A 24,376-nucleotide genomic window follows, 5' to 3' on the forward strand; every position below is an offset into this window, starting at 1 on the left:
CAGTACAAACAAGGATGTAGCCCTCTGAGCCACTATACTGAATTTACAGAAACAATAAAGAATAAAGAACACAAACAGACCAAAATGTTTACAAATCATGTAGGATCTGACATACTTTCATAGAATCCTAGAAAAACAACATAATTAAAGATAACTTGAATGTTCCTTCTAGGATATCAACAACTTTGAAATCCTAACAACTCTCACTAGTAAGTCCAAACTGAATTCAGCAGAACTTGCTTCAAAGACAAGAGATATCTATTGGGCATTTATTATGTATATAATTGGAGGTCTGCTCTGATAGTTCAAGATCCTTCAAAAAGTTCCAAATCTGCATCTTTGTAGAAAGATCACTTTATTTAAAACTGTACATAAAATGGGCATTGTCTCCTAAGAATATCTTTATTCACGTCTGTTGACAATGAGGCTACTGCTTTGAAAATGGGTGGGTCTTCAACTATTATGCTCTAAAAGCTGGCTATAAAGCAAAGGTGGACATAAAATTAGACAATAAAGACTTTAGTCTACCAATTTGAGGCTCACCTATTTAGATAAAAGGAAAATATGTTCTTTTCCAATAATCCCTGTTCCATTACGTTATCAAAGAAAGGTGCTACTTTATCCACAGAAATCTTGGGGTATGCCATGCCGAGAATGCCATCAAATTTTGCAGCGATAAAAGTGACGCCAGGCTGCTTGGTAGCTTCACCAAACAACTGGTTCTGGACACTTAGGTCGCCAATCTAATAGGAAAACCAACAGGAAGGAAGAAGTCAAAACACACACTTAAAATCACATCTGAAAATGCCAATATTCATTTGATACACCTCAATGAACACTGTATGATATAGAGTAATCAAGATACAAATATCCAGAAATTCCTAAATGGATTGCTTAGTGTTTTGCACTCTATGTAGGATGACAGTATCATCTTAACTTAGCCACTTCCTTCAAATGAACTGGATGGCTATGCTGCTTTTGTTGGGAATTGTGGTTTAGCCAAACATCACAGCACTAGTTTGACACCTGTCATGCAGAGATATTTTATTGATACTCTTAGAGTTGAAGCTTCTAGGAAATATGGGAAACATCAAGCTCGTTGCATCAAAATAATATTTCTGGTCACTAGTCTCTCATTCCTCTTTCTTAAAGACTAGAGTTTTGAATTCTAAGAATTGGAACTTTTAATTTTTTGAATTAAAACTCCTGCTATCTTTTCCAAAGGTAGGTAAAACAAGATGAACCCATATCAGATGCTTAAAAGTGAAGAAAAAGCAGGATGTGTTCATAATAAAATTATGAGTAAGGCAATAGCTTGACTGAAAGATAAATGATCCATGTTTTGCATGGCAGAGCTACATATTTGCTTAAAAGCATTCTTTTAATCCAACATTTCCCCATCACGAGTCTTCATCCCTTTATTTGCTTTTTCTGTTATAGATGTCTAAAAGCACAGTGGCAGTATTTAGAAAAAAATAAACCAAGCTTGTAAGGACACTTGAGTTAATTTGTTATGAAATAAGAAAACAGAAAGAAGTCTCTTTCAAAAGGTCTGAATAGCCTCTTATATTTATTGGTTTGGGATGGATTTCTTTCTTCTGAATAAATAAGATGTTAAGTAAATATTTCCCTTTTAAAATAAGAAGATACAATCATGATAATTATACACTCTTTCAAATATTTCTCAGAATCACAACAAAGTAAAGCTAGTACTTTGACTAAAGATTTGGAGCCTTTTATGACTTAAATAATGAAATGCTATCATTGTACTAACCGTTACAGTATCCTGGCTAAGATATCCCGAAAGGCTTCCAGTACCATAATGGATGGCAAAATCTGTACCATTTTTCACGTATGTGCTAGATTTTGAGGAATCATACTTATGATGTATTACTGCAGAAAGAACATAAGGACTGTAAGATGACCACACACATGAAACTAATGCACAGTTTGACTCTATGCTCTAAATAAAAATTACGGAGACTCAAACATAGCTGTGGAAGACAAGGTAATAGCCAAATTAATAGTACAGATGCCAAATTAATAGTACAGATAGCCCTCATTTAATGACCACCAGTTCAGCAACCATTCAAAGTTACAAGGGCATTGAATGAATGACGCTTCTGGCCAGTGCTTGTAGTGATTACTGCAGTATCCCCTGCAATCCCGTAATTGCAATTCAGTTGCTTGACATCCAACACACAATTATGACATTGTAGCAAATTACAGTCAAGTCATCACTCTTTGCAGCCTTCACTGTAAGTTTTTAACAATGGGGAAGCCTGCAGGAGGTCAGAAATAACAGCCACAAGTTACTGCACTTAGCAGTGTCGTTGGATTTACCTAATGATGGCAACCGGAAGTGCCAGAAATGCTGATGTTAAGTAGCATGGTAACGAGTCATTGTGCTTTATGTCCACATTGCTTAGCGACAGAATTTCAAGTCCCAATTACTGTCGAGAACTACCTATACTTCGCTCTTATAACACTTTTTAATTTGCTTTCTACACTGCAAGAGGCAGATGGGACCAATAAACAAAAGGGAAAGAGATATATTTTGGCTCACATCATTTAAGATCCAATAAGGAGATGTACTTGGTGAATTCTACTTATAATTCTGAATTCTAATTCAATCTTGTGATGAAAAAAAGCAGAGATAAGACATGAATACTTTCCCTCTAACTTAATAACTAACACACACACACACACACCGCAATAGACAGACATCTCTATGGCTTATTTTACCTAATTTTCAGAACTTAATCTGAACTTTGGTTTAAAAACACTGGAGAAAGGCATACAAAATGCTTTATTTCAGCTACATGAAACTAAGGAACAGTTAGTTACACAATTTTAAAATACTCAATTCCAGTTATTAATCTGCATTGTTATACCTTTTCTGCAACATCTTAAGTAGAGGAAAATAACTAGAACAAGTATTATTTGCCTTAAAAATATGGATCAAAGCCATGTTCTTTACTCAATTCAAGTACTGCTTTATTCACGTCCACATAAAGAAAATCGATTAAATAGAACTAAGAAACCACAGTGGGGAAAAGTGGCTTTTAGAGTCTTTGATACTCCTTGTGAGAGTCAACATTTACAAGTTTATATCTGAAGTAGCTCTGCCCTTTTCAAGTGCCATCTGCTGATAAATATCTTCTACTGACAAGGACCTCTTGAATTAAGGATATTTTTTGAGTAGAGCAAATAACTATCAGAATGCAGCTTTTTATTTGGAATCATTAACAAAGGCTATTTTTTTAAAGTTTCCTAAGAATTCAGAAATTAAATGGAGAAGTCCAATTTGAGCTGTTAAATTAGGTTTGAAAAGGAATTGTGGGAATTGGCTAATTTGGCATATACAGTATTTTTTCAAGAATCTCCAGATTTGAGAAAGTAGAATATGCACACAGGACTTGTAAAGAGAATTGAATATTATTTGAAACAGTTTACCTCCCATGTTGTTCACTTTTTTCAGCCCTATTCAACACTGACCAAAATTATTTAATGATGCTCATCACAAATTGAACCTTCTTCTTCAAACAGTCATCAGCTATCTTTAGCCCAGTACAATGGAAGTAGAGTTGTATTACAGTTTCATCAAGTTTGGTAATTTCAAAAAAGAATACAGAACATAGGATCTTATTGCAATGCTTAAATCTGAAGCTACAAATATGAAAGAGAATCTCTCTTTAACCTACATTTTCAAATCATCTAATTAATTTGGAAGGGTGCACTGGCTTCATTTGCATGTTGTAACTCTCATCTTTTTAATCCAACAGGGTTGTGGGATGGGAGAGGCACAGAACAATTTGGAAGATGAGTTCATTATGATCTCTAATGGGGTATGGATTTGCTTCAGAAGATCATCACAAACAGAAAGTGCTCCATTTATTTCAGGAATTAAGAAACGCACTTCAGTGAATTTAAGAGACATAAGATATCTATCACAACCTTCAGCATTCAGAGAAAAACAAAACTGAACAATCAAATCAGGCATCACACATTGTGGAAAAAACTGTGGAAACTCTACAAAATGAAGTAAAAAGCAGTACATATACACAATATGGCAACAGCTAAAATTTCCACAATACATTAAAATAATGGCTTCATAAACCTCCAACAAAAGCAAAGTAATAAACATAGAAATACAAAAGAAACAATGGTATAGTGCTTGTTAACAGAATGTCTTCCAAAGTAATTATATCTTCAACAACTTCCTAAAATACAGCAGAAAAATACAGGGAGGAGGAATTGATTTTCATAGAAAATTGTTCCAGAGTATTATCATTACTACAGAAAAGCAGTGCCATCTAACCGTAGGCACTTTTTGGAAGCCTAGGACTATGACTTCTCTCTCAAGGGTTGGTGGGTTGAGTCAGTTCTGGTTGGAGTGTATATATGGGATTTATCTAAATGTCATTCTGCCAGAAGTTAAAATTTCCCCTCCTTATAATATCCTCTTCCTAATCTCTTCCATTGGGTTGACCAACAACCTGGAATAGAACTGGAGGACACCCAGAGTTCAGCTCAAAGGAACAGAAGAACTCCAGGTGCAGTGGTGGGATGCTGCCGGTTCGGACCAGTTCAGGTGAACCAGTAGTTCCGGCAATCAGTTGGCCCCATCCGCCCCCACTCTATCCTGTCCTTTATTTCCTGCTTTGTAACTCATTCCAATCATGTGGCACAGCTGACTCCTCCCCCTCCCTATTGTTCTACTTACCGTTGCTGACTTGGAAGGTAAGCAGCTGAGTTTCTAAATGCTCCATTTTCAGTGCTGCGTGCAAGCGCCTTAGGCACGCGCACACGCGAAGTGCGCACTCGTGCAAAGAGCGCGCTCAACGAACCGGTTGTTAAACCGGCAGCATCCCACCACTGTCCAGATGGATATATAGACACTGTATAAGTTGGATATAGCAGTTTCTGTATAAGAAATTCATTTCTTCTGAAGACTCCCTCAATTTTATAAACTGGATGGGCTCTTAGTTACATACCAGCAAAAGCTCAATAGCTGGGTTGAGAAACAGCACATAGACAAGCATGGTTTTCATATACTTTGCTGAGCAACAGAGAGGATTTTTCTTAGAATGTCATCCTATATTGTTAGAACATACAGGTAAATTTATAATCATATGGGATGGTCTTGTACAAATCAGCCATCTACAAGATTTTACGTAAGCAAGAATGGATACTTACAGCAGGCAATATCCAGGAAGCTACAGTGAACAGATGGCACCCAGAGGTTTGATGAGCCAGTATCAAAGACTGTAGTAAACTTCTGTGGTGGAGTCCCAATACCTATCTCCCCATAATATTGTGCCTGAAAAAGAAAATAACATGCAAGGACAATAAATAACTAAGAATTCCTCCAGTGAGAGAGAGGGAAGAGGACCATTCCAAGCTGTTATACAACTCTATATAGATCAAAAATATTTATTTATTTATATTTATTTATTTTGTCAAGCGATTATAAGATAACAGGTATAAGTATAAACATAGTTATGAATACATGAAATGGGTACATATAAGAAAAATAAAAGAAACAATAGGACAGGGACGGTAGGCACGTTGGTGTGCTTATGCACGCCCCCTACAGACCTCTTAGGAAAGGGGTGAGGTCAATAGTAGACAGTCTAAGGCTAAAGATTTTGGGGTTTGGGGAAGAAACCACAGAGTCAGGTAGAGTATTCCAGACATTGACCACTCTGTTGCTGAAGTCGTATTGCCTGGAATCAAGTTTGGTGCGGTTTACTTTGAGTTTGTATCTATTGTATGCTCTTGTATCGTTATGGTTAAGCTGAAGTATTCATTGACAGGTAGGACATTGCAATATATAATTTTATGTACTATACTTAGATTGGACCGAAGGCGGCGTAGTTCCAGGTTTACTAGGTCTAGAATTTCAAGTCTGGTGGCATAAGGTATTCTGCAATGAGTAGAATATGCTTCATCCAGCTACACTGCCAACTACATTGTTCATTATTTTACAGAACATATGAACGTCAGGACACTCCAACTATAATCAAGCTCAAAAATGAAGAGTAAAGTAAAAATAAATCTTTGTCACTTCTACTATTAAGATTTATAGGAAAAAGAGCAGTAATAAGAAAGGATACCCATCATTAGGATAGGGAGGTTTGAAGACAATGTGATACAACATTTTGACATCCAAAGTAAAAAAAAATCACAGTTAATGTGAACATTAACTGTTAATGTTCATTTTATGAACAAAAAGCATTATGTATGCACCTTGAGTTGTATAAAATAAAGATGGGATATGATAACAACAGCAGCAACAATCTATTCCCTCCATCCTAGAATGAATTGTTAACATCCATTTATGTAGAAGAAAAGACAAATAAAATTCCAGTCACTATGAAATAATCATTCATAAAAACTTGAAAAGCAATATACGGAGTATGAAAGCAACAATATTTGTAAAAAAAAAAAACAGACCAAAGGAAGACACCTTAATTCATTGCTTCAACAGGCTTCACTTCAAAATATTAGTAGCGTATTTTGCAATTTTTTTTTTTCAGGAAAGAGTACGATCTTGAGATTGTCCCTTTGTTGATTTTCCCCCTTTCTCAGCTCTCACACCCTTCAAATTAGATATTGCTTTATAATGTACTTTACATTCTGTTTAAGACCTTTGCTATTTATCCAAACATTTCTGTGTTCAGAATCATCATATAACAAACTTCCATGCAAAACTGTGCTACTTTCAACAGCCTTCAACTATTAGCAAATGTATATTTCCTGCTAATTGTCTGGAATAGAACTGGCACAGCCAAAAGGAAACTTAGTCTGTTTGGCCAAGGTTCAATATGGAAAGGTCTTGTTCCCATGCGAAAATGACTCATTACACACTACACCTGTCTATATATTGTTATACAAAATAAAAGAAAGCTGTTTGCAAGGACTACTCAATAGAGTGGCCACATGTTGCTATTCACAATTGTTGAACTGTTTCTACAGTCATTCATATCTACTTTTGTTTTAGAAAATTTGCAAAAAAGAACTACAACATACAGATTTATGCACACTGTAAATGTTGGCCGATATGAAGAATAGGTTTCTGCTGGGTTAGAAATGTTTATGCAGATTTCTCCAATGTAGTTGATCAAAGAACTGTAATAACAGAAGGATAATAGGTAACTTTGGTCCCAGGGTGGATAAAAAAATGTTTTTAAAAAAATAAAATGGATTTTATTTTTATCAAATAAAAATATTAAAAAGTATTTAAGATACATTAATAATTTAGTTTATTCAGCATGAAGTGGAGCTTTGTTATGTAGCATGAGGCTGTATATTCTGCAATATTGGGACTGTCAGTGAGTCAACAGCAAGTCAGAGGAGGAGCCGCTGCGGAACAGAGATGACAGTTGTTCTTTAAAAATTATGATTTAAATCGAGTTGATTTAAATCAAATCCACCCTTGCTTGGTCCAAATAAGTATGTTCCCTTGAGAAAAACATCCAGGCATATAGACTTCAGTAGCTAATACAATGCCAGTTTGGAATTGATTATACTCTAGTTAGGCAATTCCCAAACTGTCAATTTTGTCAAAGTAATCACTTCCATTGAAAATGAACATAGAAACATTGGAACAAATGTATAAATATAGTTCATAGCTGCTAACGTACACATGGTGTTTTATTCTCGTGCTTCCCATTCCAGCCACACAGCTGGTACATTATTTGTCCTCTACAGGGAGTCCTCAAATTATGACCATTCATTTAATGACTGCTTGAAGTTATGATGGCCCTGAAAACAGTGACTTATGATGGTGCTCGCCGTTATGATCATTGGAATGTCTCCACAGGCACAAAATCAAAATTTGGGTGCTTGGCAATTTGCCTGTATTTATGATGATTGCACTGTCTTAGGGTCACATAATTATTATTTAGGACCTTCTCAGAGGGCTTCCAACAAGCAAATTCAACGAGAAAAACCCGATTCACTTAAAGACTGTGATGATTTGTTTAAATGGTCCTAAAATTGGGCATGACTCATTTAACCATTGCATAACTTAGCAACGTTAAGTTCCAGTCCCAATTATGGTCATAAGTCAAGGAACACCTGTACTGAAAGTATCCCAATTGTTCTCGTGTATTTCTGCCCATCCATAAAATACATAAGTAAAATTAATAGCAACAATTTTAAAACTATGAATAGGAGTAAAAATATGTCTTAAAAAAGCCCAAGAAGGAACAGAAATAAACCAAAGGATAGATTTTGGATTTAGATGGTTTCTTTGAACCTCATATTTTTAGGTAAGATCGCTCACCTTTGTTCTTTCTTAATAGAAAGTTGCCTTTCTGCCCTGAACTAAAGTCTTTCAATTATGTTGGACTCCTATTCCTATAATTCCCATCCAAACAGATTAGATCCAAACAGGATTGCTGTAAATAAGATAGCTGACATAAGCCAGAAAACGGAGATTATAAGGAGGAGGACCATATGGATCATGCCAGAATACGAAAAATATTAAGGCCAACGCCTGTGCTGGATTATCTGATGATTTTCTATACAATAAAAAGATATTGAAAGAACTAGATTTGGGGAAGAAATGATCGAGAATTCAAGAGACTGAGACAAAGAAACAAATTGTTCCGTTATCCTTTTATACCATAATAGCAAAATCGAAAGAAATGTTAACTATCTAGAAGATAAAAATAAAAATGGGAAATGAAAAACCTAGTTTTTAAAACTGATATATGACAATAAAGATAGAATCTGCATTGTTTGATGAAATTACAGTTGAAACTACAATGTAGGGTTTTTTTTGTTTCTGTAAAAATATGACATTAATCTAAGGAAGGAAATGATAGACAGACTAAATCATGAATGGGAAGTTCATTACAATGGCAACAATTAAAATACTTAAAAGCAATGGATTCTTTTAGTGATAATGAACAGTTATGAAAACTGAACAATGTTAAAGAAAAGGAAGGTGGTAACCTTCTTAAAATTATGATTTTTAAAAAAACTTTTATTACAGCTACCACTGATTACAAGAAGAACGGATTGGTGCTGGATCAAGTAAAATTGACTAAAGCAATGATTGGCCATGTTTTGGCCATGTAAGATGAAGACAGAAGAGAGAACTACAGAAAACTATTATGTGTGGTAAGGTTGTGAGAAATAGAGAGGGACACAATGGATAAAGTGGATGGATGAGATTAAATACATCACTGGAATGTCCCTGGAAGAGCTACAAGTTATTATTAGACACGGGGCAAGATAATAAGCATTTATTCATGCAGTCACCAGATTTGATAGCCTCTAATCAATTATCATAATCTATTGCATAACCAAAAAAAGCAACAAAAACAAAAAACCCAGGGCTTCACAACACTTCAAATTCAAAAGGAAGAAGGTTCTTTGGCTTATACCAGGGCACTGATGCCAGAGTTGCAGAATTATCCTAGGGAAAGATGCAAATTTGGTTTAAAGAATATGATATGTGTTAAAGAATATTGAAATGTGTCCACCTATGTGTGTCCTGAAGTACTTACTTTTCTTTCAGATCTACAGCTCTGCCCATCCCTATGGTACAAAACTGTGTTTTTGAGCTGTTAAATATATGAAGAAATAAAATGAAATGGAGAGGGGTTTTTTGTTCTTCTGTTTTGACTTAGCACTATTATTTAAGTTCCTTTGAATATGCATCACTTCAGAAAAGCACCAGAGAAGCAAGCATTTCAAATACATTTGAAAATCATTTTCCCAAATATGAATATCGGCTTCATCTTTCCCAGATGACATTTCTAATATGTTCTAGCCCTGCAAGTCAAATGTTGACTAAGCATGGTTGATTGTGAAAGCCTCATTATAGTATTTTTTTTACCCTTGTGAACAACTGTGGGGGTAGGCTAGGTGTGGCTGAGACAGAACACTTTCAAACAGCTTCAACAAGATTGCTAAAGTTAGCTTATTTAGCAACTACACTGGTTTTTCAACAGCTTCAAATGAAAGACTTGCTAAGAAATCACATGTAGTTCTATGGTATTTTGTATCATAAAAATTTTAATTTAGGGAAAGATGGGTCATGATGGAGTAACTAATGTTGGCACCAGTAATGCTTTACAGAAAGTTGATCTCTCACCAAAAGATTGCTTAAGCAGATGTTCAGCAAAGCTTCTCTCTGAAATAGACATTGTGGTCTAAGACAGAATTGGATGGCTTTATACATCTCACCCATCCCTGGTCTGATAAAAGATCTTTGATCCCTGCTAAATGCAAATTTAATGATTTTGGGGGGCTTCTAAACTGAGTTTTGTTTACTTTGCACAAAGCAGAGATATGGAACATAGAGCAAGTTAGTTGGATATTTGATGAGTTATGCAATGTAATATTGTACCATTTATTTAGGATATAAGTGGGAAAAGAACAGATTCCAGATTCATTATTCAACACATTTTAATGTAATTCTAAATTATATGATATTAATTCTTCATCAACTGAAGGAGCAATGGATTCGTTTTAAATGGAAGATGGAAATGGATATACCACAATTTCCCACATCCGCAGAACTTCTTTAAGGATTATCATTACAATTAAATCTCTGAAATTGTAGAAGAATCATGGTCAATGATTTCAGTCAAAGATCGGTATAAAACATAAAGCAGGTTTTTGTCTCTTATTTTATTAGAGGCTTATAGTGCAGCGTTCTCAAATCAATCCACTGCATTTAGTTTTAATGAAGCAATCACTGTTATTCCCAGATCAGGAAAACATTCTACTATGCATTCAAACTACAAATCTTTTTCCTTGATAAATCTGGAGACTTATTTTTAACGGCTATTTTGGTATATAGCAGGGGCGTCCAACCTTGGCAACTTTAAGACTTGTGGACTTCAACTCCCAGAATTCCTCAGCCAGCAAAGCTGGCTGAGGAATTCTGGGAGTTGAAGTCCACAAGTCTTAAAGTTGCCAAGGTTGGACACCCCTGGTATATAGTATTCTTCCAGTTAAAGTGCATCCATCTTAGTCTAGATTTATACAGGGCACTTAAGCTTTTGAGTTACATTTTAAATAAACATCCAGGTAGATAAATATGTGCTTACTTTAATTCAAAATCTAAAACATACATGTTTTTGATTATATCCCTATTATTTGGAATTTATCCAATATTAAGAAGACATAGGAGTTGGCTAACATTATATAGCATTAGTAAGGTTGACTCATCCTTCCATTCTTTTGAAGTGGGTAAAATGGGGACCCAAATTGTTGGGGGCAGTATGCTGACTCTGTAAACCACTTAGAGAGGGCTGTAAGCACTGTAAAGTGGTATATAAATCTAAGTGCTATTGCCATTAGGAGGATAAATTTACACCTGGATTTGCAACAACATGTTGCCAATCTGTGTAAAATCTGCATTCTTCTACAAGGGGAGAAACATTTTGACAAATACAGTCAAAGATTTTGGAATTGTTCATTTTATAATAATTTCCAGGACCACTTTTGAAAATCCTGCGCTTATCAGTTCTGAAGTTGTGAGGAATCTTGAATGCTATTGCATATATTTGTATTTTTCTTTTTTGTGTAGCTTAAAATTGTGTACAGAATGAAAAATTAAGAAGTATAGAGCCTCACCCATACAACCGAGAAGAAAAGACAGATATAGTAAATATGAAGAAGATTGTTGCAATAGTTTACACTTTTCCATTCAATTCAAAATTGTAGATTTTTTTAGTAGGAGATTTGAAACCACTTCAGCAAAGGCAAAGGAGCTATGCCAGTAATGTTAGAGAAAACTGTTTGATGGTACATATATCATTTCTCTTATTCGTATTTCAAATGATAGCATGTCAGCTAATTGGGTGTGACAAACAGAAAAAAAAAAGCTTTTTTGGAGAAAAGTTAGTTGTATTTAAACTTGCACTACTTAGTGCACTTCAGATTGTTTTTGCCATTCTTCTGAAAAGCAAAGGTACAGAGAGCAATTTAGCAAGCTCTCCTTGTCTTGACTTTCAAAGTTGCATTCCTGTGTGTAATAAGAGCAAAGCCAGCTTGTTCTGCAATTCTCATGCTTAAACAATAGGCAGATTTGGCATTTTCAGCGGATGCTGTGTGTTCATTCACCAAAGAATTGCCATGGGGAAGGAGAAAGCTTTTACAGCATGATGTCAGAATAGGTGTGGCTAATTCAAAGGTGAACTAATCATGTTTAAAAGCAACTTGTCCTGTACCCTAGGTACAAAGCATTCTTTTGCACCCTGATGGTGGTCTGAAGAGACTCAGAGGCAGATAGTGACTACAGCATGTGCATGTAAACCAAAAGACCACATCAAAGCAAAGATGAATATTGAGACTCAAACACCATGCACTTGCTTCAATGCACGAGATATTCATTATGTCAAAAGCAAAATTTGCTATGCCTGCATGAAACATATGCAGACAAAAATAAAAATAAAATTAATTAACCATCCGAGATAATTTTTTAATTTATTATGAAATTTATTTGCCGCCCATCTTATTTCAGAGCGACTTAGAGCAATAATACTTATAGTCACCCCATAATACTCTCAAACATCATCCCCCACTACAGATATTTTACACTATAGGTTTTTAAAGTGGGTAAACTGAACTGAAGGTAATCTGAACTGAAGATTACCTTTCAACTGAAACACTTCCTTAAGAAAAATGCAACACAAAGCAAAAATGTCAACATCAAACCCACTTCTCCTAATTACCTGACAAGTTCCTGAAATACAATGGTGTCAAGATTTTCAGCATCTTACAATTTTAAAACCAGGCAAGTATTGAAACAGCAATTATAAAATTTTATAATTTTGTTCACAGCAAATTGTATGGATAACTTGAACTCTTGTATTTTTAATTGTCCTTTGCTGCATTATCTTTTTTTTGGTTTAAATTGCTCTTCAAATATCTTGAAAGCCTTATGACTTGAATGGCAGATAGCAAATTAAAAAAAAGTCGAAAAGCAAGCAGAATACTGCCTGATCAGCCCTCTGTCTTATTCTCTCTAGAATCTCCACCCACTGGATGCATGAATAAGCAGAGGTTTTAGCAATGGGGCATAAAGATACCCAGAAATCTATTTGCACTATAAAGTACATGCGGATTTTGACAGCCTTCAGACCCTGTTGGTTGGGGAGACAAATTACCTCAGATCCTATGCAGATTCAAATGTGTATGAAGAAGAGCCAATTCCACTCTTGTAAATGAAGTATGACTACCAGTTGAAGAGCAAGTTGGTACTTGTTTTATAGAAACATAATTGACAGTATGAGAAAGAAAGGAATGTGAACAGGTAATTTGTTCAGAACCTTACAGTTGCGAGAGGTTTTAAGATGGCTCAGGAATACCATGACTTAGCTATCTTGTTTTATGCAAATAACAGCAGCATAATGTTTGAGAATATACAGTAGTTGGCATTGGGCTTTGAGGCACTTTTTATTTCTACCTATATGTCACAGAAAGAATGCCAGTTTAGGCTGATGTTCCCTTTGTCCCTACAATGGCATTCATCCCAATTAACTTCACAGCTGTCAACTCAATAATCTCAAAGCATTATGGGTTGGCCTATAAATTTACAAAAACAGATTGTGAAGATATGCTTCAAAACACTTGATATAGGTATATTTATGGCTGAATATCATCTAAATCACTGTAAGTCTACCCTGGAAAGGTGTCAACAAAGTCTTCAGGTAAAGATTTGGACTGTATATAATTGCCAAATGTGATTTAATATGCTACCTCCTTCTCTCCATCCAAGGCAAAGACCAATTAAGTTTTTCCTAAAAAAAAAAAATACAGGGCAGGAACATATTGAGCAATTTTACTTGGTACATTTCACACATAAAGCTTGATTAAACAATTCCATACATTCTCGTAGAGCTCACTTGGAATTGGCAAACAAAACGACAACCACGGGAGAAGAAATATGTCTGATAAAATGCAGGCAGTCCTTGACTTACAGCCATTCATTAAGCAACTGTTCAAAGTTACAACACCACTGAAAAAAGTGGCTTACGACCAACCGTTCCTTGCACTGATGACCATCGTGCCATTACCATGGTTCTGGAATAAAATAATAATAATAATGCACTTGGCAACCAGCATGTACTTACAGTGGCTGGAGGATCTCAGGGTCATGTAATTGCCATTTGCAATCTTCTCAGCTAGATCCAACAAGCAAAGTCAATGGGGGAAGCTGGATTTGTTTAACAACTACATGATTCACAACAACCATGGCAAAAAAAAAAAAGGGGGGGGGTTCAAATTGGGCGGGATTCACTTAAGTCCTTTGCTTAGCAACAGAAATGCTGGTCCCAGTTGTAGCTGTCAGTCAAGGACTACCTGTACTCAACCTTTCCAAATTGGAGGTACAGACCATTTAGATCCATAACAGATGATGGAGGGGAGGAGGGGGAAGAGAAGGGAGACATGCTAATTTTTTTCCCTAGGTTCCAGCCACATCTGCAACTATTCATCTCTTCTCCCAACATGCTGCTATTCTCCCGTATGCCTTGTAGGAATATTTAATGCTTTCAAAAGGAAGAGGAACCTCATCAACTTCAATGCAGTACATATCTCTTTCCTTCCCAGATCAAATAAGCAGAAGTTTCTAATTAGCAGTTTAATAGAAAGCAGGCAGACATCTCAGAAGCAGCAGCAAGATCACCAGGAAAATGGCAACAACTTAAAATTTAAGATATATTTATAGAAGGGCAAGGCATGTTGGAAATGGGAATATTTTAGACTTCAAATTTTGTTTGTGAAAGATGACATCAGCCAAGTTGCCAGACACTATGACAGATATAGACAGACTTCAACAGAGATTTACAGGAGGAAACATGCTTTTTATTTAGAAATAAAATCTTTTGATACCCAACCCTGAGCTTCAGGGCATTATTAGCTCAAGAATAATAAAGAATGGTCTTTACTTGTAGCCGTTGGTTTTGTGGCGCCTTAGTCTCCCACTTCAAAAATGACTGAATTTCTTTAAATGTTATGTTGTCAACCCATAACGGCACCTATCCATACCACTAGAGTTTAACAGAAAAAATTTCCAATACCACCTTTTCTCATATTAGGTGATACTAATATAATGGGACATTATCTGATTTCAACAGGCAACCTGGCTGTTCCAGCATAACTGCAGTTTCGTAAGGACTCACTCCCTCTGTAGCAGCTCCCCCTCCAGCAAAATAATATTAAGAGAGAACAATGATTTGTGTATTATGTAGGATTTGATAACTGGGAGAGCAGGCTTGGGAACTGGATGATGGGAAACCAAGAATTACTATGTGGAAATGACAGGTTGAAAAAGCCAAGTTCAATTAAACCAATCCCTAGTGAATACAAAACTTCAAAGCAGAAAAGACAGACCCTAACCCTAACCCTAACCCTACCGGATATATATCTAGACCTATTATATCCAGACTGCAAAAATCTGGATGACTACTAGATGGCAGTCAAGCGTTATCAGTTCTATGTATCTATGCTGCCATCTAGATTTTTGAAGAATAGATATGATTGGCCTGGATACACCAACAACTTGACTCTAATCATGTTTCCTCCCAATAAACTCTGCTGACTTCACTGGGACTTGGTCCAAGAAAGCCCACTATTCGTAGCAATCTTGGGATACCCAAAAGTTACCGAGATTCTCTCAAGAACTCAATACATTGACCTCCTTCTAATGAAACAGGTGTGCCTGAAATTGCTACTTTTGCCAGTCATATAATTATTACATGCTACAATTTGAAGTGGTTATTTTAAAAACAAAAACAAACGAACACTCAAAACCATAAAGATACCATTTGCTACTTGAAGTGCAGAAGTCAGTTTTATTTAAAGTTGTTTATTTCAAAGCAAAAAATTCCAATTGGTTGAAAATCTATCAAATGATGGCCTGCATTGTTAATTGCATTTGCAAAACATAAACATCCATCCTAAATTATTATTATATATATATATATATATATATATATTCTGATTATTTTATCCAATGGTTTCTGTATTTTTTCAGACAGAGACCTGCTTATGGTTTGATACAATTCCACATTTATAAGATACATCTGATTTTATTTATGCAGAAGAGTTAGGAACCTGCTCTTCTGCAAAAGCTTGATAGACTTGCTCCATAATGGAACTAATTGCTGAAATTCCCTGATACTAACCAGCCAAGTGTTCAGCGTATTCTAATGCTGAGCCTTCTGCATGAAGCAGGGTGCTGGCCTGTAGGATATTCCCTCCAATTTGATAGCTTGGCTTGCAATTTCTTCTAAACCATGATTTAAATGCTTTGCTGAATAAACTACAATAGACGGGCTTCCATAGTAAGCTACACTATAAACCATAATGACTATTTGCACAGCACATTAAGCCAAAACCAAACAAACTACATTATACTTTAGTGTCTTCTGTAAAACGAGCCCCTCATTCTATCCAGCTTATAGGATGGTTTTCCATAAACTGCAAGCCGTAATGTGATTATTTTGGGAGCGTATGCTGTTTAAACCCAACTACTATGGCTTATTCTACAGATTTTAAAGTAGGGCTTAATGTGATGTTTAAACAGTTACACAGGAAAAATATATTTTAAACAACATTAGTTGTCACATGTATTTATATATCCAACAGTTCACTGTGGCTTAAAGTTGCAGTCTCTAATCAAAGTGTTTATCAGCAAATTCCAATTACCAATTTAACTTGTGGGGTGTCAGAAATGGATTGGGTTTATACCAGGGCTTAGTGCAATTAGGGTATTAGGAGATAGCCTAGCTTACCCTAGTTTAGAAAACTGTGGTTGGTCTTATCCATATATCTATTTTTTTTTTCACTGACAAGGGATTCAAGAATCACATGACTCAAAAGCATTCATATAGCATCTGAGATATAATTAGTCATTAAAAATATTATCATTAACACAGAACTTGAATACAGTTTTCCTTTTACTATTGCCTTGCTGATAAACTTTGAGTTATATCTTTTGCTCAACAGAAAACTGGATGAGGAAACTGGATAAATATACATAGAACAAAGAGTATATAAATTAAATAAAAATAAAATAGAATAATTTAATGTTGCCTTGCAAATATTTAAAAAAAATTAAAGCAGAAACAGGGAGACACTGTTCACTGCAGCTACACTCGTTTTCATTTTGAGAAACAACAACCAGATGTCAAGCACCATTAGTGTGACTTTCTTTGAACCTGGAAGAAACTACCAAGGAGTTGTTACATTCCAGGTACAATGTCCAAATGCAAATTATTGTCTGCCTATTTTCCATTAGGAAAGAAATTAAAATTCCAACTGTAAAACTGTATTAAGAAGATATAAGTGCACATACTTTATAAACATGCTTTTCTGATCAAGTGGAAATCATAGCAGTGGTGCCAAAATGACAGAGAATAAGAAGATTTTACACAGAAAATTTGCACTTCTACTTTTGGTCCCAGGTTTTTCTCCTTCTTAAATTTAGCCATTTCACTGGATCAGTTCTCTTTTCAACTGGAGTATCTTTTGAGTGAATTTTGTTCCCCAAATGTCAGAAACATAAGAGTTCATATATCCATATTCTAATTACTTTCATCTATTACTTCATATCTCTCTTATACCTTTATTTCAATAGCATCTTTGGCCCTAAGCAAATCATGAAGTTATCTCCCACGTAGATGTTAGTTTTTTTTTCTTTAGAAAATTAGCCTGAAATATTCCCACAAAACGTTTCTGTGAGAATATTTTTCACAAGGAAATGACACACTTTGGGATTTATGAGATAGTAGGGTGGATGGCCCACATTCCAAATTTGCCTAAAGGAATGAAGCTGAGCATGCGCAGCAAGAGCTATGTAACAATAGTTGCTGGATGCTCTCAAACTGAAACGCAGATCACCTAACCATAACGTAGTGGTTAATAGTTGTGCAATGGAAGGACACCAACTAGTCTACATAGGCATGAAGACTCATTAATTCAGCATTCTATGTCACACAGTAACCAATCAGATCCAGGAAGACTGAGAAGTTGATAAACCTCTTCTACCACGGCTCTTTAGCCATGGGTATTTATTAAATTTATATACCGCCCATCTCACTATCCAAAATATTTGAAGTATGCTGTCCACGAGGCAGGAGTTAAGAGTACAGTTCTTAATATTGGTAGCCGTTGATATATTTGTACAGCCCATTAATTTGCCTAGCCTGGTGTACTGTGATATCACATCAATTCTTCTCATAGCTAGGAGACCAAAACCAATAAAGACGATAAAAGATGAGGATACTGCCACCCTACTTACATCCATGTAATTCTTCAGAGCCTCTGGGGTAGGTATTTCTGCACCGGGACCCCCAAATTTATACTTCAGCATTTGTCCCAACTCAATCAAGTCTTGGATATTGGTCCCATATTCATTGTAGATGCTACGCATGGAAGGGAATTTCTTCAGTGGGATTCTGTTCAGGAGAAATTATTAAACAACAACAAAAAGAAACACATTAGCCACAGCAATTTTCCTTGGTGTCCTCTTTTTTCTGTAATTCTTCAGGAAGAATCAGTATATGGCCATTGCTAGCACAGTTCACATTCACAACACAAGATATGTTTTTAGGTACAAGTAGCCCTCGACTTATAATTCAAAGTTACAACAGCATTGAGAAACGTGACTAAGAACTGGTCATCACAGAATGGTCACAGCTTCCCCATGGTCACATGATCAAAATTCGGGAACTGCCATGCATTTCCAATGGTTGCAGCATCCCAGTGATTGCCATTTGCAATCTCATTGTGGGGAAGCCGGAGTCGTTTAATGACCATGTCATTCACTGAACTGCAGCAATTCACTTAACAACTATGGCACTAAAGGACATAAAATTAACGACCTTACTTAGCAATGGAAGTTCTGGTCCCAATTGTGCGGTTAAGCCAAGGACTACCCACAGCGTAGAAGCAATAGTTTTCCTTTTTTAAAAAATCTAAAACTAACTATCAAGCATCACTTTGTCTAGTAGACACATTCTCCACCAGGATTTACTGGCATGGATCTTATGAAGCTAATGGAGCCTTGCTAGTTTACCTTTCAGTAATTATGGGAACCTCCCTACAGATCAGGGTTTTAAAGCTTCATTACTGCCTTTTATTAACCTGCATTTGCTAAAAGGCCAACCTCTGAAAGCTTCTAATTACTTTGGACTGACATCTTTAATCTGTTATTTTAAAGTTAAACATCACTTGGAAGGATAAAATTCCCGAAACCTCAAAAATAAGCATTATCTAAAGACCAAAAGGCATCCTCCTGACCTACAATCTGTTTGATGTTATGCTTAACCCTCATATCAAAATCAGCACTATATATTAAGTTATACTATTATGCGATATCATACCAGCTAAAATTATCAACAAGTTTAACAGGAACCAACACATTTAAAAGACAGAGAAATCAAGTTGTCTTTATGATGTCCGGAAACTAGGGGGAAGAATTTTAATTAAGTGGTATTATTCACATTTTAAAATGCAGGCACACTCCTCAATGAAAGAAGCCCAGATCTAACTGGAAGTAATTTTAGGCATTTATTCTATACAGTAGTAAATTTATGTTCAAACATAAGTAAGAGTTCAATGGTGCTTAATCTCATAAATGAGAATCAGACTGCAACTTTAATTACTACATTTACCTCTACTGGTTTTTCATTAGTGTCAGCAAGTTCCAATGGCACTGCTTTTTGAAATCGAATCCATAAACTTTATGTGATATTGGAAACCAGCCATTATATGTTGCCTTTAAATTGGGCCCTATATCCAGATTATCCCTTTCTCCAGCAAGTAGCAGAAGGTTTTGAAAAATGGATGCTATCATCATCTCATTATGCTTCTTTTTGAAAGCACCCAATTACCCAGGCCTATCAGAGACTTTGAGGAAAGAAGAATAGGCACTTTCTTCTTTCCCAATCAGTACTAATGCTAAATATCTGATTAATAATATTTTAAAAACTGCTCAGTTAATCAAAATAAGGATTTTTGATTCCCTATTAGAACAAAACACTTGCATCAAATACTGGATGCTTGTGCTAATCACAGAATACATTAACTTTCAAATTTTGGTATTTCACTCAAATTACATTATGTTTAAACAAAATGCCAGATGTTAAGGTTTTAAAAACAGATTTCACAAACAACCATGGTTATCTCATTCCTGGAATACATCAGCCTACAATGATGTATTAGGCTAAAAACTAAAATTGAATTAGATGTAAAAGAAATAAACAGTGTCATATCAGCGACAGAGTATTTTCCTAATTCCTGCAGACAGCAAGGAAGAGTTATAGACTCTGCTCAGGGTGACCTTTCTTGCCAATGGAGACACCTAAATATAACTTAACTGTGCTCTTAACTTTACAACCCACATATGCAGAATTAGGGTGGAACAGTGCTCTCTCCTATATTCTAAGAAATAATTCTGCACATAAAAATAAACTGAAGTATTAGCTTTATGGAATATCTGAGCATAGTTATATTATTCATCTGACCAGCATGTATTTCAACACTACCAGAGACATAGGTGGTACTTTCTACCATTAAAATACACCACCACTAAAGTAATGATTATGTTAATTTTTAGGGTAGTGCTATCTTTAATAGGGGTTGTCTGATACATATATAAAAGCAAGAAGATATGTGACACAAGAGGGGGTGGGGAAACTATTTTGTGGCAGCTGGGGTTAGAAATATGTTTTTAAGATGAAATTTATCTTTACAGATCCAATCAGTAGGCAGCTACCAGATAACTTGTACTATTCACTTGGATTGTTCCTCTTGCCATTTTTTTGATAAACTAAATTAATCTCTGCTCAAACATTAAATTCTCCCCCCACCCCCAAATGAAAGACAAGTCTTTTAACATTTATGCAATTCACGTTTGCATCCTTTTTCATCCTTAAACCACAAACTAGAGAAACAATGTCCATCAGATGACAACAACTTCAAAATTATTGAACAAGTGCACATGAGTAGACTGGGAAAATGTTTCCCTTCCCATCCCCAAGTGCCTAATGGAAAATAAATCAATGTATTAGATACAGATAATCAGAGTTGGAAGGGACCTTGTAGGTCATCTAGTCCAACCCCTCGCCCAAACGGGAGACCCTACACCATTTCTGACAGATGGCAATTCAATCTCTTCTTGAAAGCCTCAAGTGATGGCGCTCCCACAACTTCTGAGGGCAAGCTGTTCCATTGGTTGATTGTTCTCACTGTCAGAAAGTTTCTCCTGATTTCCAAGTTAAATCTCTCCTTGTTTAGTTTCCATCCATTATTCCTTGTCTGGCCTACAGGCACTTTAGAAAATAGCTTGACCCCTTCCTCTCTGTGGTAGCTCCTCAAATGTTGGAAGACCACTATCATGTCTCCCCCGGTCCTTCTTTTTACTGGACTAGCCAAGCCCAGTTCCTGCAACCATTCGTTGTATGTTTTAGGCTCGTTCCCTAATCATCCTGGTTGCTCTTCTCTGTACTTTTTCTAGAGTCTCAACATCTTTTTTATAATGTGGTGAACAAAACTGGATGCAGTACTCTAGGTGTGGACTTACTAAGGGTTTATAGAGTGGTATTAGTACTTCCCTTGATCTTGACTGTATCCCTCTGTTAATACAACTCAGGACTGCATTAGCTTTTTTGGCTGCTGCTGCACACTGCTGGCTCATATTTAGTTGGTCGTTCACTAAGACTCCAAGATCCCTCTCACAGTTACTGCTATTGAGCCTGGTTTCACCCAATCTATGTGTACTTTTGTTTTTTCTTGCTTAAGTGTATAAGTGTATGACTTTACTTTTCTCTACATTGAATTTCATTTTGTTAGATGTGGCCCAGTGTTCTAGTCTGTCAAGATTCATCTGGATCTTGAGCCTATCTTCTTGGGTGTTAGCTATTCCTGCCAGCTTAGTATCATCTACAAATTTGGTAAGTTCCCCTTCTATTCCCTCATCTAAGTTGTTAATGAAGATATTGAAGAGTACTGGGCCTAAGACAGAACCTTGTGGCACCCCACTGCTTACTTCCCTCCATGTAGACTTCGACCCATTAAGGACTACTCCTTGAGTATAGTTTGCCAGCCAGTTGCGAATCCATCTAGTGGTGGTGCTATCTATGCTACATCTATTACATTATGGCTGACTTTTGGCAAATTTCAGAAGCATAGTATTATCAAGAAAAGTGCATGGGTGCATGAATTGGAAGGTGAGAAACAAGTGTTCAAAGACTACAAAGTGGGGAAAAAAACCCACAACAGAAACTGCAAAAAAGCTCTTGCATGCTGCTGACATCATTAACAGCTTGCTTACAATGTTAACATAACCAAGGGTTTTGGCTTGTGTTTTTTAAATTGGAGCCAACTTTTGCAACCTGGTGCCCTCTAAAAAGGCTAATCTTCAACTTGCTATCACAAGACCATCCGGGAAGGTTTTAGCTTAGTTAAAGGAGTCCTTGGGGAGGTTTCCTCAATATCTTTAGGTTAGATCAAATATATTGATAAGTGATCAGAATTTTCGGAAGCAGGGGTGCAGTTCTGAAAGAAGTTGGGCAGTAAGGAAGATCAGCCACCGATTCCAGAGGATGCTCTCCTGCACTCCCGTTTCCTTTCAAACAAATTGTCCACATTCAAATCCCCTTAGAAAAAAATAATAACTTTTTTTTGCTTCAACATAGCATCCAATCCAGAGGATGCAATCAGGCTCTTCTAATTCCAATCAATCAATGCCTAAAGGTCGGCGAAAGTTAAAACACGATGGCTGCTTTTAGGCACATCTTCCCAGAGGAATGAAAGGATCCGGAAGAGACTGACTGAAAGGTGCCCACAGCAACAGAGGCCACAACAAATGGAGTCCCATGCCTTGAAAAATGCAGCCTCGGTTTCTTTCAGCTCCCATGTCTGTTTGCAAAACTACCACCCCATCCTCCCACTCAGGGATCCTCTAGCCCCAAGAGAAAGCCGATCCTCACCTGATCAGCGCCGAACAAGCAGCCACCAGAGAGGCGAGTAATATTAAATTGCGAAGCCCCATCATAGCAAGACCGAGCCGGGTCAGGATCTACTGCGAAAAACACCACAACCCGCGATCTGCTGAAGATGACTGAGCAGCCCCAACCGCGTGACTGCTTTATCAGCTGACCGAGCCTCACTTTGCAACTCGGGAGCATGTGATCGAGAAGGAGGCGGGGCTGGATTTAACCCTCTAGTTAGCTGGCCTCAGACCCGGGAGGCGGATATAAACTAATTCCACCGCCGTCGGGAAAGGTTGATGCTTCTGAATGCTGAGCGTGCCCGCACATCTCCTCTTTTGGGCAACCGGCTGGGTGGGTGCTGAGAAGGGCATTCTGTGTGGAGCACGCCCACGCTGAAAACTGGCTCCGTATGACTCCAGGGACTGGTAGTAACCCGTTTAGCGAGAAATGAGTCCTGGCTTCTTCGAGGTTATCGTTTTGTCACTCTTCAGTGCCTTTCATTTACACGTGCTATTACACGCTGCCCTACACGTATATTTCCCCATAGTGTTGCTGGTTGACTACTTCATCCAGCCAAGGTGTTGGGGAAGAAAGGGATTCCGTCATCACTAGCCATGAGTTACAGGAGCTCTAAAGCTTGTTCAGTACCCTCTGGGGCTTAGATCACTGGGTTCAAGTAGTAGCCTAGAAGCTAGGATGAGGTACAACTAGACATGTGACGAGAAAGTTCTGGAAGTTGCAGCGGTCCCCTCAGTTGTATCAAGTTTGCTCGCTGTTTTCAAGCTTGGCAATATTAAGATGTATGGACTTCAACCCCCAGAATTCTCCAGCCAGCATACTGGCTGAGGAATTCTGGGGGTTGAAGTCCACACATCTTAAAGTTGCTAAGCTAGAAAAACAGTCATTTATCTCAGAGGATTAATCAAATGCAAATTAATGCTTAATTAACTCCAGATATTAGGGGAGCCTGATAAATACATAATCTGCCTTGCTTATGTGGCAGAGTAGGTTGGGTGAGGGCTACCACATGGGATGTTTGCTCTACATTTGGAATTTTACAAGCCCGATATGAAAACCCATTAGTGACTAGCTCAATTGGAGTTAAAGGAGCTCAGTTGGACTTAAAGAAGCTTCAATTGATTGAATTATAATTAATAAGATCAAATTATTTTCATCTGTCAGCCCTGGCTTTAGTTACGTTATTTGCACTTATCATAACTTCAAGTAGAAGTATTTGACAACGATAATGCTAACACGCCACTTCAGGGGGAAATGAATGCAGTTTGCTGTGACAGCATTGTCCCTGAATTGAGATAAGTACTTACTATCCCATAGTCCTTTGCAACAAGTTAAGGAGGGTTCAGCATTTTTCCTTTCAAAAGATCTTTCTGCTCAATTCTACC

The 24,376-nt window shown here is 36.8% G+C and overlaps 1 protein-coding gene across 1 annotated transcript in view; it reads right to left on the reverse strand.

Annotated features, from left to right (window-relative positions):
- Positions 1-23,103, reverse strand: part of CTSD (cathepsin D) — a 30,493-nt gene extending 7,390 nt beyond the window's left edge. The window contains exons 1-5 of the mRNA XM_026706588.2: positions 22,971-23,103; positions 18,278-18,434; positions 5,200-5,323; positions 1,775-1,893; positions 544-743 (exon numbers count right to left, since the gene is read on the reverse strand). Of these exons, the coding sequence (XP_026562373.1) occupies positions 544-743; positions 1,775-1,893; positions 5,200-5,323; positions 18,278-18,434; positions 22,971-23,035 (665 nt within the window). The 5' untranslated portion in view covers positions 23,036-23,103. The remainder of the gene's footprint in view (positions 1-543; positions 744-1,774; positions 1,894-5,199; positions 5,324-18,277; positions 18,435-22,970) is intronic.
- Positions 23,104-24,376: the final 1,273 nt, after the last annotated feature.

Source organism: Pseudonaja textilis, chromosome 1, assembly GCF_049901715.1.
Source record: "Pseudonaja textilis isolate UNSWEBS1 chromosome 1, rPseTex1.2, whole genome shotgun sequence".
Classification (NCBI taxonomy): Eukaryota; Metazoa; Chordata; class Lepidosauria; order Squamata; family Elapidae; genus Pseudonaja; species Pseudonaja textilis.